Source organism: Capricornis sumatraensis, chromosome 8 (assembly GCF_032405125.1).
Source record: "Capricornis sumatraensis isolate serow.1 chromosome 8, serow.2, whole genome shotgun sequence".
Taxonomy (NCBI): Eukaryota; Metazoa; Chordata; class Mammalia; order Artiodactyla; family Bovidae; genus Capricornis; species Capricornis sumatraensis.
Genome location: NC_091076.1, coordinates 67,788,769 through 67,806,294, shown reverse-complemented (window position 1 = coordinate 67,806,294; position 17,526 = coordinate 67,788,769). Strand labels below are relative to the sequence as shown.

The 17,526-nt window shown below is 44.8% G+C and overlaps 1 protein-coding gene across 1 annotated transcript in view; it reads right to left on the bottom strand.

Moving 5' to 3' along the window:
• MYO1D (myosin ID) overlaps nucleotides 1-17,233 on the bottom strand; it is a 359,813-nt gene extending 342,580 nt beyond the window's left edge. The window contains exon 1 of the mRNA XM_068978746.1: nucleotides 17,139-17,233. Coding sequence (XP_068834847.1) covers nucleotides 17,139-17,233 — 95 coding nt within the window. The remainder of the gene's footprint in view (nucleotides 1-17,138) is intronic.
• Between the last annotated feature and the right edge of the window lie 293 nt (nucleotides 17,234-17,526).

Here is a 17,526-nt window from a genome sequence, read left to right as displayed (position 1 = left end):
TGAATTTCCCAGTTGTTTCCTCTGATTAGACCCAGATCATGCATCTTTAGCAGGAATGTCTCAGAAGATGTGATACTCTGTTCTGATTGCATCTGTCCTATGGCATGTGATCTGACTCACGGCATTACTGATACAGTCCCTTCTGCTCACTTATTAGGTGGTGCCTACCAGGCTTCTCCACTGCAACAATACTCCTTTTCTTCTTTGATATTTATTAATGAGTATTTTGTAGGGAGATGCTGAGATACTAAGAATGAGATACTTAGATCTCATTCCTCATAAATTTTCAAGTTACTAGTAACTTGAAAAAAATGGACTCAGGGTTTCCCAGGTGGCTCGGTGGTAAAGAATTCACCTACCAATGCAGGAAACACATTCAAGCCCTGGTCCAGGAAGATGCCTTGGAGAAGGAAATGGCAACCCACTCCAGTATCCTTGCCTGGAACAATTCCATGGACAGAGAAGCCTGGTGGGCTACAGTCCATGGGGTTGCAGAGAGTTGGAGACGACCGAGTACACATGGGGTATGGGTAGGGGGGAGTATGGACTTGTGCCTTCTCATTTCAAGTGGATGCTCAAGCTGACCCAGATTTAGCCAGAAGGAGCTCCTTCAACCTGGTTTTCATATCTTCTTTATATTGCCCATCATTCTCTGAGGACTTCTTTCATTTCTCACACAGCAAAATGCCCCAGGCTCATCTTGCTTTTTTTTTGTCATTTGTTTTAAAACAGGAAGGGATGCCACTTACTTCATTTATAAAAATAAAATTATACCATCTATGTCATTAAATATATCATGGCATACGTTTGAGCCAATACATATATACAGCCATATTCTTTTGGCTTGATCTGTAATATTCCAGAGTGTAGATAGGCAGAGGCTCCTATGCCCAGTTTGCTCCCTGATCTCAGCCTGGCTGTTCACCTGTGTCCTTTATAATCGACTGGCAAACAGAAGTCAATGTTTCTCTGGCTCCTGTGGACCACTCCAGCAAATCTCAAGAAGGGGTCATAGGAACCTCCAATATATACAACTGGTTGATCTGAAGCACAAGTGACAACCTGGACTTGCTGTCTGAGGTGGGGGGCAGTCTTGTGGGTCTGAGCCCTTAGCCTGGAGAATATGTAGATAAGAGCAGAACTATGCATGTTAAATTTGTAAGATTCCCAGCTGGCGTCCACTGAGAACTAGAAAACTGCTTGGTCATGCTGGTAAAGCACACCCAAGTTATCATATTCCCTGTCATTTCATTTTTAAATTAATTTTTATTGGAGTATAGCTGATTTACAATGCTGTGTTAGTTTCTGCTGTACAGCAAAGTAACGCAGTTTTTTATATATACCCATATATCCACTCTTTTTAAGATTCTTTTCCTATATAGATCATTAGAGAGTACTGACTAGAATTCCCTGTGCTGTATACAGTAGGTTCTTCCTGGTGATCTATTTTATATAGAATAATGTGTATATGTTAATCCCAGTCTCCCAGCTTATGCCTCCGCCTTCACTTCCTTCTTGGTGACCATAAGTGTGTTTTCTACATCTGTGACTACTTCTGTTTTGCAAATAAGTTCACTTGCATCACTTTTTTCTTTTTTTTTTAGATTCCACATATTAGCGATGTATTTGTCTTTGTCTGACTTTCTTCACCAGGCATGGCAATCTCTGGGTCCATCCCTGTCACTGCAAACGGCATTATTTCACTCCTTTTTATGTGCCATATCTTCTTTTTCATTCATCCACCAATCAATGGATATCAGGTTGCTTCCATGTCTCCTTCAGTTATTTTAAAATGACAGTTTCATTTGCCCTCATCACACTGGGCATTCGTTTCTGAATTAACATCATTCTGTCTACACACTTTAATAGCGTACCAACCAAGGATATTCTCTTGGTTGCCTATTCAGTGATTGTATTCGCCTCCTAAAACCCATTCCTCCCTAAAAGAAGCGGATTTTGTTCAGGTGTCTCCCTTCCACATAACCATGCACACTCTCTAAATCAATCATGATAGCTTCATTCCTCAGAACCAGTGATGGATTTAGTAATTTGCATGTGAGCAAATGCAGACTAATGAAACACACGGAAGTCTCGTAGGGACTTCCTAAGAAACCAGCAGAGACAAGCAGATGGTCCCCTCTTCTTCCTTTGGAGAGTACTGAGTCTGGATGAGAGGCACAGAGTTGCTGTAACTATCTTCAACCAGCATGAGGACGAGACCAGCACTCGGACAAGGCTGAGACCACCGCGGACGAGAGGAGCCAGAGTAAGGACTAGCCAGAGCTTCTCTTATCACTGACTTCTGGTTGTGTGAGATGACATATTTCCTTTTGGTGGAAGCCAGTCTGATCAGGTTTTCTTTTAGCTGCAGCCAACAGCATTTTACCTGAGAAGGAGCAGTGAGAACTACACAGCCCTCCAGGGGAGATGAGATGAGCCAGAGTAGCACTTCCAAGTCCCCTTTTTTTCCTCCATAGACCCCAGGTGGATGCTGATGCCTAATAAGGCTCCTAAAAGCCTCATCTTTGGCATTCCTAAAATGTTATTTTGTATTTGTATCATTGCCCTTCAGTAAAAGAACTAGCAATTTACTGCATATTTACATAGCTAACTTCTTCATTGTTGTAACCTGCTTAGATCTTTTTAAGTAAGTCTGTTTCAAGTGGGGAAAGAAAAAGCAAGTTAAAGAACTGCTCCTTGATTGCAAAACACCAGAGAGTAAAGAAGAGAGAAACAAGAGAACAAATACAGAGCTAGGACATCAGAGATTTTTGCTCCAGCAATAACAGTGCTACCAGACTATTGGAGAAACTTGGGGGAAGAAAGCACATAATTTTTTATGTGACTTATGTGAGTCACATGTGTTTCTAACTTCATGTATCTGTAACATCAGTAAGAGAACCTCCAGGTTCCCTTCTGGCATTAAAATTCTACACCTCAGAGATTTCATCAGGGAAATGGCTCAAAATTCCCTTCTTCTCTTGCCTGAAGCATAAAATCAGAAAAAGCAGCTCCCAAAAGTCAGCTGTAGTCTATTAGTCATTAGTGAGATTGATTTCAAATCCACAAGCACTGCTTTTGGGCTCCTATTCCAAGAAACAGCTCTGCTACATCTGACAGATCAAGGCAGAACTGTGTATGTGTTTACTATCGCTGAAGGCAAAGCGTAGAAAGTAATTGCCAACTCTGCACTCCACTGATCAATTTGACAAAAATAAACATTCAGAACAGCCACCAGACCTGGGGAGTTTTGGCAGCTGAACCCAGATACTTAAAAGCATGCTAACAACCTGAAGTGACTGCAGGGTGTGGGAAGCCCTTCAGGATTTCCCAGGGCCCCACAAGGCTGAGCCCTTCATTCCCAAGGCCCTTTGCAAAGTGTAGTCCTGACGAGTGCTTCATCGTTACCTGGCCCTACTCTGTCCAGATACTCCAGCCTCACTCAATTCCCTTCAGCTTCACCACGGGTCCATCTGTCTGTCAATATCTCACACTCTCCTCTTGTGATTCATTCTGTCTGGCCTGAACCACCCTTATCTCTCTGATTTCCCTTCCCTCTCTGATACCCCACACCTGCCTCCCCTCCCCCCAACCCAGATTCCTCTTCCTTCTGATTCCACTTAAAAGTCAACTTCCTCATGAAATGCCTTCTCTGCGGCATGAACACACACCACGGCTGCTTCCCCTGGAAGGGAAGGCTGCCCTTTCCTTCAGAGTGCTTATTACTACCTGTAATTCTTCTTTTGTTTACCAGCGTTGTATGTCTCTGCGGCTGGTAACCCAGGTGGCTCAGTGGTAAAGAATCTACGGGCAATGTGGGCGATGTGGGTTTGATCCCTGAGTCAGGAGGATCCCCTGGAGGAGGAAATGGCAACCCGCTCCAGTACTCTTGGCCTGGAAAACCCCATGGACAGAGGAGGCTGGTGGGCTACAGCCCGTGGGGTCACAAAGAGTCAGACACGACCAAGTACACACACACCACACACTGGGCCATGAGGGAAAACCCGTCATATCTTCAGTAACAAGCTAAGGATATGGAAAAATGCTGAAGACACTATATGAGAAAACTGTTGACAAAGGTTTATCTTGTTTAAACAGGAAGATACCAAATTTTAACATATGTGCATTTATATTTGCATAAACAATATAAGGACATATATCAAGGTATTAACAAGGATGGTGTGATTATATTTTTTGGGGGGATGGCGAATCTGGTGACAGAAAGAAATAACATAGTATGCTAAAAGTACACAATCACAAACCTAAGAGTGAAAGAAAGTGTACAGATGAAGAGCACAACAGGACTATCAAATAATTAAATTGATTTAGTAATCACAACGGAGCTAAGAACACTGATTATTTGGAAAAGTTTTGATACATTTGTTAACATACCAGTCGGTTCACAGCCCACATAACGTCAACAGAACACAACTGTGGATGCAAAACCGGTAGCCTAAGATTGCAGTCCATAACCCGGCTGCACTTGAGAATCAACCTGGGTATTAATGAAGCCGAAAAAATCCATGTCTCCAGGAGGTAGAGTCTTGGGAATCTGGATATTTTAAGAGCTAGGAAATTCTGAAACAAAGCTGACCTGGAGAATTACCAAGCCAGGATAAATGAAGTTAAAGAACAGGTTTCTTTTCAGTAAAGCTTTCAGATAAACCAGGAACCCAGGAGGCAGAGATTCAAATGATAACAGATTCTGCCAGTAGCTACTGCCTACTGCAAATCAACAAGCAATCATAAAGTGCAGTGTGGAAAAACCCATGCAGCATGAGCTGGTTTGTTCAACCACACACAAATACCAAGGACGGGAGTAAGTCTTGGAGTAGCACCTTGCCTACGACTCAGAACTCAGTCTTGATGTCAAACATCAAAGCAATTAAAAAAAAAAATCTGAGCAGAGAAGATACACAGACATCTCAAAACTTGTGCTCCACAACTGAAACACCCAAGACCGCCCCTCACTCTTGATTAGAATTTAGTTAACTTCCTTCTTTTCCCTTCCATGAGCTAGTCCCAGGGTGGATCAGATTTGTGGATTAAGAGAGGACAGAGAATTCACAGGGAAGGCACACTAGGAGAAGCTACAGAAACTTAACTGTATATCTAGCATGTTAAATGACTCAGATCCATTTGGTGAGGAACAAAACATCACACATACCTCAATAAACCCCAGAGGTGTGAAAACAATTATTCATAACTATAATCATCAGGATCTAAGTCCTTTAGGAAAGAACTTACATTCTTACATTTGTTTAAGGGAAAAAAAAAAAATGAGAGACCATTAGACTTGAGTACCCTTGATATGTTTAGAACAATAAATAAGCCACTTATGACTGCATTTTATGAAATAACCTTGTAATATAGGGATCATTCCCATTTTAAAACCAGACAGTAGAGGCCCAGAGAACCAGAGTAAATTGTTTTTGTCATACTGTATAATAGTATAGCCATATTTAAGTTTGGATAACCGAAATATTTCCTTTGTCCATCTCATACTGCAATGCCACTTTTTAAGTCATTTTGGTGGAAATATTTCTAATTTTGTGTACGTGTGTGTGTATGTGTTTGGAAGGTAAACACCATCTGGAAAACAACCACTTAGAACAGTGGTTTTCAAACTGGCTTTTCAATATGATAGCATTTCTCCTCAAACAAAAAATTCCTTGGTCACATACAAAACAAACTATGTGATCCCACTGGGAAGAGGGGAAAAGGGAAGGGCATGATAGGGGAAGGAAATAAGAGATATCAATCTATAAAATAAATAAACAACAAGGATATATTGTACAGCACAGGGAAATATAGACATTATTTTGTAATAATTTTAAATGGAGTATAATCTATAGGAATATTGAACGGCTTTGTTGTCTGCTGGAAACTACCATAATATTGTAAATCAACTATACTTCAATGAAAAAATAAAAATAAATTAGCTCATCAAGGAAAAAAAAAAATTCCTGGGACTTCCCTGGATGAGGAATCCAGTGGTTAGGAATCCACTTTCCAATGCAGGGGACTTGAGTTCGATCCCTGGCCAGGGAACAAAGATCCCACATGCTGCGGAGCAACAAAGACCTGATACAGTAAAATAAATAAACATTTTAAAAAGAAAAATCCCTGGAAACCCCAATACGTAAATACAGAGCTGCTCTGTTTGAAGGGCGGGGCAGGCTGAAACCCTACTCCATCCTTACTACGGCGAGTTCTCAGGCAGCCCCATGGCCGAGGACACTAGGGAACGCAGACCGAAAGAGCACCAATCTATGTGATCTGTGTCACTGGACTTGCTTTATAAAACCATGTCCCTTCAGTGACGTTAAACAAATGATACAAAGTTATATAAAGGCATCTTGATGCTGGTCAAAATGTAATCAACTTGCTAACACCAGATTGCACTCAAGCAGGTTTCCCCCTTGTTATCCGACGACAAGCTCCACGTGTCTAAGTTCTACAAGCCTTAGAAAAGAGGGAAAAAAAAATCTCTATCATTTCACAAGGACCCCAAACATATTTTGGTGCCTTTTTTTCTTCCCCAAGAGTAAAGGTAGTTTTTATTTTTCTACCTTCTCAAAGACAGGAATTACAACAGAAAAATCAGATTTTTAAATATACAAAACGCAATACATAAAATATGGAAAATATATAGTTCAGGCAGGAATCAAAGATGTGAAGATATTATGCATGCATTTATTCATTCACTGATAGAAGTGAAAACATCTTGTTCTTAATGCCTGGGAGTAAGCCTTCAGAGACAAAGAACATAAAGTTACCCTCAGGACTAAGAGGCTAGAGATAGGACACAAATTTGAATTGACAGCACAGGTTGAACACAATTTAAAAAAACTCCTCATAGTCGTACTTACATTTAAACTGCTCTAGAGATTTGTAATTTTGAGGATTTTTTTAAAAAAAGTTTTCTTCTTAATTACAAGTAACATAAGATGGCAGATACAGGCTTAACTCAACCTCATGATCAAAAGACTATTCTTACAATAAATTTTAAATGACAGAGATGTCCATAAAAGCCCAAATGAAACAAAACTCAGTTTAGGGTGATCCAAAATAAATGTAAGTTGCTTTTTTTTTTTTTTTAATGGAGATTGCCTTTTTTTTCTTTTAATTGACTATGACATTTTTCTCGACTTTATATCGAACACAAAGAAGCAGTTTGAGATTCCTTTGGGATCGCCCTGACCCCGCTACGGATGATCCTCTATTGTACAACTTACTCAAAGCCGACTTTGTGGGCAGAGGGGGAGAAACTGTCTGAGTGTCTCTTGGTGTTTGCTTCATTGTTTTAGATGAAGCCATTTTTGGGGACTAATTCACTGGCTTTTAGCCCTTAAGGGATGCGGGTGTATATAAGTGGTTATTCCCTGCCCCACCCCCAAGTCTTAGTAATATGACTGTGGGAGATAAACGGAGAGGAGGAATGAAAGCCAAGTTGGGTTTGTTTCCTGATGCACTTTTCCATCTATTCCAGAAGTTTGCTTGTTTTTGTTGTTGTTTTTGTTTTAACAGAAACTTGAATTGGAGAAAGCTATGCTCAGCTGTAGGCTTCCCTGATGGTTCAGGCTGTAAAGAATCCGCCCACAATGCGGGAGACCTGGGTTCAATCCCTGGGTCAGGAAGACCCCTTGGAGTAGGGAATGCCTCTCCACTCCAGTATTCTTGCCTGCAGAACTCCATGAACAGAGGAGCCTGGTGAGCTGCAGTCCATGGGATCGAAACAAGTCAGGCAGGCACGACTGAGCTACTGACTAACACTGTTGCATACTTCACATGCTCAGCAGTAAAAATTTGTTTTATTAAAGCAAAATAGCTTTACTAGAATTAAAGCTTTAGTTTCACTAAGGTGAAATCCACTTCTACACTGTGCACCTATGAGCAGAAACAGGGGGAACAAAGATGGTCTCACTGAGACTTAAACTACTCCTCAATGAGCAGCTCTGTCCAGATCAGAAACTGGGACATCCTCAGGGTGCAGCTGAGACAAGGAGGAGATGGGAAGGTGGCAAAGTATCAAAAAGGAACCAGGGGAGGCTCTCACATTCCTTTTCCATAGATTAAAGTCATTTATCAGAACCCTGTCCCTGGAAATGGCCTCCCTTCCAAAAGTGGGCCATTCTATTTCAGCATTAAATGTTGAAAGCTATGACAAGAGTCACAGGCTCTAACCCACAACGGAATAACAAGAGTCTTTACCACACAGTCTGGGTGCCGAGTCCTAGAAGCTCTGTCATTAGGCATAAAATAAAGAAAAAAAATTTTTTTTTCCATTTCCTCTTCTAGGCTCAAAGACTGTGTGTATGTGTTCACTCAGTCATGTCTGACCCTTTGTGGCCTCAGCCTACCAGGCTCCTCTGTCCATGGAATTTTCCAGGCAAGAACACTGGGGTGGGTTGCCATTTCCTCCTCCAGGAGATCTTTCCAACCCAGGGATCAAACATGCATCTCTTTTGTCTCCTGCACTGGCAGGCAAATTCTTTATCACTGAGCTACCTGGGAAACCCAGTGGAATATTACTCAGCTGTAAAAAGGAATGAAATTGGAAGAAGATTCTTAGCCTGACGCAGTCTTTAGTTGGGAGAATTTTGGGCCGCATAGAACAGGAGTGTCCATCATGGTCGGGGGAGGAGATATTTTTGAGCAGTGGAAGCTGCCCAGTGCGCTGGTGCTGAGAGTGCAGGGAGGCAGTGAGGGGGGCAAGGATGTGGGGGCCCAGGTGAAAGGGGGTGCTTCTTGATGAGACCCTTCTTCCAACAAGGGTCTGCTCACATTCTACCTGTTCCACAGAGCACAACCTATTCCCAACCCCATTTTTTTTCTTTTTCTGAATTCCCTGAGAACTCCAGTACAGAGCATATAAACAACTCTTGATTATACTGTCATCAGTTGTTTTTAAAAAATTCTGGTTCACTGGTTCCTTCTCTCTAGGAAGCCCTTAGAACAACTATCTGTCATATTCATTTTGGCTCAATCATTTTCTACTTGATGCTGATCTATGTATAAAGGTATCTTTTACTCCCAATTACGCTATCCCTGCAAAGAACAATTTTTTTTTTAAAGTAGCCCCCACGGAAGTGCCCAACAAAGTGATAAACACACAGCAAGAATTCAAGTAGTTGTCAGCTCTAAAGCCAGGTGATTATACTAAAAGTACATAAAGTCTCTAGTTAAATAAGGAAATAAGTTAGAGATTAAAAAAAAAAAGAAAAGACTATATTTAAAAGTTCATCACCCAGCTACAGTGCTTGGGGACTTCCCAATGTCACCAACATTCAGCAGGGAACAGTAAACACGAAGAATAAAATATTTTGGAACATTTATGAATAATATGAACAGCTGATCTCCTTTCTCAAAGAGCTTAAAACAGTTTCCAGGAACTAAATAGTGGTAACCCTGAAGGGAACAAGGTCATGTGTGTGATAGTTCTGGAGAGTTGGGAACCAGCATGGGCACTTGGTCCCCAGGGCTGCATTGAGAGGGGATGCAGAGGAGAGGCAGAGGACCATCTGCTGAGCATCTCCTGATAATATGCTGGGGTGTCTGACAGGTGGTAGAGCTTAATCTTCATGATAACCCTTCATCTTTACAGATGAAGAAATTGAGGCTCAGGCAGGTTAAGCAACTTGTCCAAGGCCATGTGCGTAGCAGTAACGGACGGAGACAGTGGAGTCCCAGATCTATTTGTCTCCAGTGCTTTTGCTCTCTCCACTAGGTAACCCCAACCTCTTCCAGAACAGCTTTCATTCTTGCCCCCCAAATAAAGCCAAATGATTTTGTCTTTGTGAGGAAAGAAGAGGTAAGAACAACTAGCTCTTCTGTAGTTACAGAGTCAGGGCAGGATTCAGAAAATGGAGTTAATGTTAGTTGAGAGGGAATTATGAACCAAGAACCATATAGGCACCTTTTACACATCACGTGATTTCACCTCAATAACCCTAAGGAAGGAACTTGAGGTTAACATATATGAGTTAACTGAGGGAAGTTAACTTACCCTAAGGCATGATGCTAAGAAGAGGGAAAGTGAAGCGGGGATTTGAACAGGTCCATCAGGTCTCAAAGCCTCTTTCCACTGCCCTCCAACATGCACTCCATTTCTTCTTCCCATAAATGCCCAAAACTAAAGTTTGGGAAACACCACCTATTAAGAGATCTGCCCAGTAATTACATAGCAGTTGAACCAAAGGGAGCCTGCATCCCACAGGAAGTAAAACTATCATCTCAGCCAAGGAACTGAGTAGACAAAGAGAGAGAGATTTGCAATGTGTATTTAAAACTGCCGCTACCCTCTGAACCCCTCTGTGAATCTAATGGACTTTCTGTTAGGCCACATCAGTGAGGTTCATCACCAAGTTACATCCCCAGTGGGGATGGAGCCACTGTGGACAGCAGATCCCACCTAGATGGGCTTGACCATGGCTGGGCAATGACACATGACCCAATCCAGTTCCAGAAGCAACACAGTGATGGAGGCCAGAGAGTTATCATAAGATGAGGTCGGTCCATGAGACCCAGTCCTTTTTGCTGAGCTGGCTCAGACTCAGGTGAAAATGTCAGCAAACAGCTCTCCACATCAGGATAACTCACAGCGCTGACAACTTAGCCATGAGTCACTAAGCAAACATACCTCTATCTCCACCAGCTTCCCCATTTTCATCTCCAAGTTAAGCAAAGAGCCAATCTCTTTAAAAAAGATGTTAAATCCTCGGGACCTGCGATGAAACGCACCAGTAGCAGCTTCTGAGGGCTCGATCCCACCCACATCTGGCTCTGTTTGGGAGCTAAATTCAGCAGAAGTCTCCAGGGTCAACCAATGACCCCGAATAAAAATAGTCTTGGAAATCTGTCACAGAGCAGGAAAGGAAACAAGACGGCAGGGTGATTCACTCCAAATGGCAGCTCCGAAACCCAAATTCTCATTTTTTTGTCCCAATACGAAGCCAATGTGCAAAACAGGCCCGGAGCAAACTGTCCTTTTCCGAAGGCCTCTAAAAGTGGCTGCCAAAGAATTTCACATGCAAGCCAAAAAGATTTAGTGTGCCATTCACCTCTCCTGTGACTCTAACTACAGCTACTCTGCAGGAGAGCTCTGAACCAATCACAGGTTGACCCGTGCTTGGGGCCCACCAGGGTCCCTGAGGTTTTGCCCCAGTAAGCAAGAGGGGCCGTCTGTCTTATCTAATTTTCTGTGTGGTCAAATAGCCACAGAAAGGGCATAGAGGCTATGTGGCAAGTAAGAGAGAGAGAAATAGTGATCACCTCTTCATTGCCTTTCTACTAATTCTAAAACTCACTGCTTCAGCTCCTCTCCCACACACTGAGGTTGTACAATATCTTGAGATGACTGTATGCTTTTTTTTTTTTTTTACTTAAGAATTCCACGGGCTTCAGCCAACATTTGACGGCTTAATTCACTCATTTTTTTTCCTTTTATTTTTTCTTTTATGGCCACGCTGCATGACTTGTGGAATCTTAGTTCCCGGACCGGAGATCAAACCCAGGATCTCTCATCAGTGAAAGTGTGCAGTCCTAACTCTAACCAGGGAATTCCCAGTTCACTCATTTTAAAATGTATTGAGGGCATAGATGCTCAATCCTAGAGCATGACAGAAAGTGCAGAAGGACTAGAGGTGAGTTTGTTTCACAGCCACTCACCTGTGCTTGCCCCTTACTCACCTGTGGTTGCCCCTTCCAAAGCCCTGTATCTAATGTGACATTCATAATGTATACTTTTTTCCTTAGAGATGGTCCCCTTAGCCCAGCTGAATTTCAAAGGACCACACAACTTAGATCCACCTCTGGACAGGCTCTGGGGCTTTGGGGAATCTCACAATTTGGTGAGAATGAAGGCACGCAGAGAAAACAACAGAACGTGATAAATCTTAACAGTTACGGTCAAGCGCCCATGTATCCTGGGTGCACAGGTGAGGGTGCGGTTAACCTGTGCCTCGGAGGACTGGGAAAGACTTCTCAGAACTGGTCTTGCAGAACCACTAAGAGTGTGACAGGCAGGGAATGAGGGCAGGGAGTAGGCGGAGGACACCCCAGGGACTGAGAACAGCCCAGGTCAGTGGTTCTCAGCTGGGGCCAATTTTGCCCCCTCCCCGAGGGGATACTTGGCAACATCTGGAAACATGCTCGGTTGTCATCTGGAAGGGAACAGTGCTCCTGTCACAAGGGTTGGGGGAGCCCCAGGGGCGACCCCATGGACTCTCACCCACCAGGCTCCTCCTACCATGGCATTTTCCAGGTAAGAATACTGGAGTTGGCTGCTGTTTCCTACTCCGGGGGATCTCCCCAGCCCAGCAATTGAACTTGTGTCTTCTGCAGCTCCTGCACTGGCAGGCAGATTCTTTATCAATGCACCACCTAGGAAGCCCAGGTAGAGGCCAGAGATGCTGCTAAACAAGTGACAACACACAGGACAGCCTCCCCGGCCCCCTCAAAACAACAAAGCCTGACCCCGCTGCATTGCCAACAGCACAAAAGAGGCGGCAAGTCTGGTCTGAGTAAAGACATGAAAGACCCTGTGTTATACTAAAGGTGAGAAGTTGCCTGGAGCTTTGGTAAACACAGGGCTTCAAATCACTGCTTTCATGGAAGAGAAAAACCAGTAAGAAGAGAGGACATGTTAAATTTCTAAAGAGCCAAGACATCAGGCTGGGCAGATGCCTTATTCTCAAAACAGGAATCACCACAAAGTTAGACGCTGGAAGCCTAAAGTGGGTTTCCTGCAATATGAAAAGGACATCTCAAAAGTCCCCGGGAATGGCCATCCACATTGCTCCTTGCTTGTGGATGGCTAAGGGGTGAGTGAGAGCATGGTGAGGCCCCATTGCTCTATGTGGCGTGGAAGAAAAGGAACTGAAGGCTCCAGAGAGGAAGCAGCTATGAAGAAAGCAGAAAGAACATGGTGGGGATGCCGTGGATGCAGCTTCAAGTGGCCACGCGGTGGGTTGGCAGGAACCAGGCCTGACCATGAAGGCGGGAGGCGCTTGTGCAGGCATCCTTGCTCCTTGACAGGACCCTGGAAGTGCAATAAGGAGGCTACCACCACCACCAAAGCCACCAACACCTCTGCCTCCACTCAAAGAAGAAGCAGGGCTTCCCAGGTGGTCCAATGGTTAAGAATCCACCTTGCAGTGCAGGGGGACACCAGTTTGATCCCTGGTCCAGGAAGATCCCATGTGCTGTGGAGCAACTAAGCCTGTGCGCTGCAACTGCTGAGTCTGTGCTCTAGAGCCCACGAGCCACAAGTACTGAGCCCTGGTGCTGCAACTACTGAATCCTGCACACCCTAGAGCCTGTGTTCCGCAACAAGAGAAGCCACCGCCACGAGAAACCCGAGCACTGCAGCTCCAGAGTAGCCCCCGCTTGCCTCAACTAGAGAAAAGCTCACGTGCAGCAGCAAAGACCCAGCAAGGCAAAAATACATTAAAAAAGGAAAAGCAAATAAGCAGAACAAACCTCCCCTAGCCAGAGACTTGTAGGCGGGAGAGAAGACAACCCTCAAGATAATAGTAGTTTTGGGTATGAGGGCAAAAAAACACAAACTGAAACCCCTTCTCAGATACACTAACACACGCTAATCCACATCACCTTTTGAGGCTTGCCTCCTCCAGACCCACATGCACAGACACATGCCTACACTGATTTTTTTAAATGATAATAGTCAGGGGAAAGTGACATCAATTGTATAGATGTCTAAAATTGAGGATTTACCCAAGAAGAAAAAGAAAGCTGGACTAGTATCAAAATAAGATAATTCTAAATGGACAATGTCACAAAATCTTCAAAAAAAATGTTGTCACAATGGGTGCTACTGTCAGAAAAATTAAAACTCAGTTTGGATGACACAGACCCCTGATACAACTGTAGCTGTAAGTGTCTAAATGCACATCACAGGCTATAAATGAAGCAAAAGGGCCTTGAAAAAAGCCAGACAGACAGCAAAGGACAGGACATTCCAAACAGAAGAGGAAAAGCTGCAGCCTGCGCAAGGCAGGAATGATGGAGCGTGTGCACACATATCCATTGAGAGATGAAATACACTCAAATTTCACCTCTATACAACCATAAATATACACTTAGTATGGACCAACTAGGCTTCCCTGGTGGCCCAGTGGCAAAGACTCCATCTGCAATGCAGGCGACTCGGCTTCGATCCCTGATTTGGGAAAATCCCCTGGAGAAGGAAATGGCAACCCACTCCAGTATTCTTGCCTGGAAATCCCATGGACAGAGGAGCCTGGGGGGCTACAGTCCATGGGGTTGCAAAAGAGTCAGGCATGACTAGCAACTAAACAGCAAGAAGGAACCAACCACCTGTATTTTGGGGAGATGAAAACATGACATGACAGCACCTGGATCTACAGTGGGTTTCCGGTCACATTCTTCAGAGGGAAACAGACATCCAAAGGTCACAAGAGGATAAGCCCGGGAGTTCACGCCGCTAAACACTAGAATAGCCTGGAGGGACATTGGGGTGGTGGGAAATTCCATCAGAAGGAGGCCTGCTTTCCACCTGGATCATCAGGATTTACAGCTGGGGAGGAGGCAAGGGTTTGGCTACCCTTTAACAACTCCTGGGAACCAGTCCTCCCAACTTATAAGCAAATCATCAACAATCACTGAACCTGTGCGCTGAGAAATGCAGCCAATTCTCAGAGTGGTCGAGTACACACACAAGTGAGAAACACATAACATCTGAATGTTGACTGATCCCGTGACTGAGAATAAAGGTAGACCTAGAAACCTAGGCATTAGCCTAGGTCATGCTAATGAGAGCTGATTCCGCCCACAACTCCCCAACACGTACTCCTTTGCTCCAGACAGCTCAATTCACTATCATCCAAAGAGCAAGCGTGTGCATGCTCAGTCGCTCATTCATGTCCAGCTCTTTGCGACCCCATGGACTGCAGCCCGCCAGGCTCCTCTGTCCATGGAATTCTCCAGGCAAGAATACTGGAGTAGGCTGCCATTTCCTTCTGCAGGGGATCTTCCTGACTCAGGAATCGAACCCACATCTCCTGCATTGTCAGGCAGATTCTTTACTGCTGAGCCACAAGGGAAGCCCCATCACCCAAACAGAATCAGCTTTTAAACCTCACTCCTCTGCTGGCCACTTTATCCATCTGGAATGTTCTCCACCTACACAGATCTTACACATCCTCTGCAACTCCTCTCAACCCCTCCTCTCCTCCTCTAGAAGGTGTTTCTGAGCCAGCCTAAGGCATCTCTCCCTCTGCTGAACTCCCAGAACAATTAGGTTGTCCAATTACTTGGCAAAGATCTCAGCTCTACAAAGCTTTAACTCGTTGTTAAAGCTTTGTTTTCTTGACCTATTATTTAAATGAATAGAAATTTTCATTTTGCCCATCTTTATTAATATGCCACACTGTTGAGAGGTAAGGACACACCTGATAATTCTTTGGACCCTGCCATCTTACATCCTGGAGCAGTGTTCCTCAATCTTCTTGGCACCAGGAACGGGTTTCGTGGAAGACCATTTTCCCTTGGGCAGGGGCGGGGGGGAGCGGGTGTTGGTGGTAGGGATGGTAGTTTCAGGATGATTTAAGTGCATGACATTTATTGTGCACTTTATTTTTATTATTAGCACATCAGCTCCATGTCAGATCATCAGGCATTATTACATCCCAGAGTTTGGGGACCTCTGTCCTAGAGTATCCTGCATAATACAGAATTAGATTGCAAAGTTCTAAGTTCTCTTCTGAGCTAAGTTATGCTCACATTACACTCTTTCTTAACAGTCAAGTCTAACAAGGCTTTGCAACCAATGATATGTGAAAGCAAAAACAACAAAAAAAAGTAATACAGAAGAGTCTTGGAGATTATTATTTCACAAATTAGGAAACTCAGACATGCAGACTGGCTCAAAGTCCTTTGCAGTGGTGGGTGAACACCAGTTTGCCTCCCTGCTCCTTACTATGGTACATAATGAAGCCTGGCTAAGAGCAGATGATGACTATGGGGATTGCAATTTTGAAGATTAAAAAAGTTTTAAAAATTCAAGTTAACACCGGAATTTATACTGAGAAGTGGGATTAGTTAAGCATCCTAACCTAGATTAAGATTTTCACAAACTTAGCACAGCACAGCATGGAGTGATATTCAAATCGTACAAGAAATGGGATCAGGACTTTCAGGAAACACAAACACACACACTCTTCCCCCTAAAAACTCAGTTTTTAAACTCCATTTACTGTAATTTTTTTTAAGTCAAACTACTTTAAAGCTCTGCTTACATATATTACTCTCTCAGGAGTGTAATAATCACACGTAAAAGCCTTTCTAAAACAAATTCGCCCTGGAAGCCCATTCCGGGGCGTTGAGTTGTGACTACATTCTCAAGGATGTTAGTAACACAAGGGCTCCATCCACAACTCCTTGAGGGGAAAAAAAAAAAAAAAAAAAACACTGAAACCATGAATGCCTTGTCAAATTCAGACAGTTTATCTTGGCACTGGCAAGCAGAGCAGTCTCTTCGATGTCTGGAAACGTGTCTAATTACGTTTTTAGAGAGTAACTAAAAAATAGCCAGTGTCCCGGAACAGACGGCTCAGGGATCACTCCATAGCATCCTGAATGACGTGATGGAACCACGCCAGGAAAAGATAAATAAATAAAGGAAAAGACGAAAGCGAAAAAGAACCAAGTGTGAAACCACGATGAGACCCCCAGTCTCTCTGCAAAACAACCCTCCAGTCTTCCCAGGGGCTTGAGGCCGCCAGGACTCTCCCGAAAGTTTTTATTTCCCTTTACTTTTGTTTCCATTAGGTCACCCGGCCCGCCCACAGCATTTACCTGGGGGCAGTGCACTAGCCTGCCCGGCCCCAAGCGCAACCTCCAGCTCGGCACACCCCCGATACCCACCCTTCCGTCCGGACGGCACCCAAGGACACCCCTTACTCTGGAACGCGCAGCCCCGGAGCTCGGCACGTCCCTTCCACTCGGATGCGACCGCACCCCGGTATGCAACCAGCGAGCTTAGCGGACCCCGGACACCCCCCGCCGCACCCCGAATCCGGCCACACGTCAAGTGCGCCCCCTCTCGGAAAGACGCAGGCTCGCGGCACTGCGAACGGCCGCTCCGCCGCCCTCACCTGAGCCGGAGGTTGGCCATGAACTCGGGCATGGAGACGGTGTCCATCAGCACGAAGTCCGCCTTCCCGAACTCCAGGCTCTCCTGCTCCGCCATGGCGCCGGCGCACGGGCTCAGGTGGGCGCGGACGGACTCAGGTGGGCGCGCTCGGACGGCGCGGGGGGCCGGTCCCCGGGGCGTGCGGCGAGCTCGGGCGGGGTCGGGGCGGGGCGCGGGGCAGAGGGCTCCGTGGCCACTCGGAGGGATCTGGACCGGACGGAGGCCGCCCCGCGGCTCCTCGGCGCGCTCTGGGCCGGCGCGGCACACCCGGCAGTTTCCGCTTCTCCCGCGGCGGCAGCCCGGCGCTGTGGGGGGACGGGACAACGAGACGGAGACGGCGGCGGCTGGTC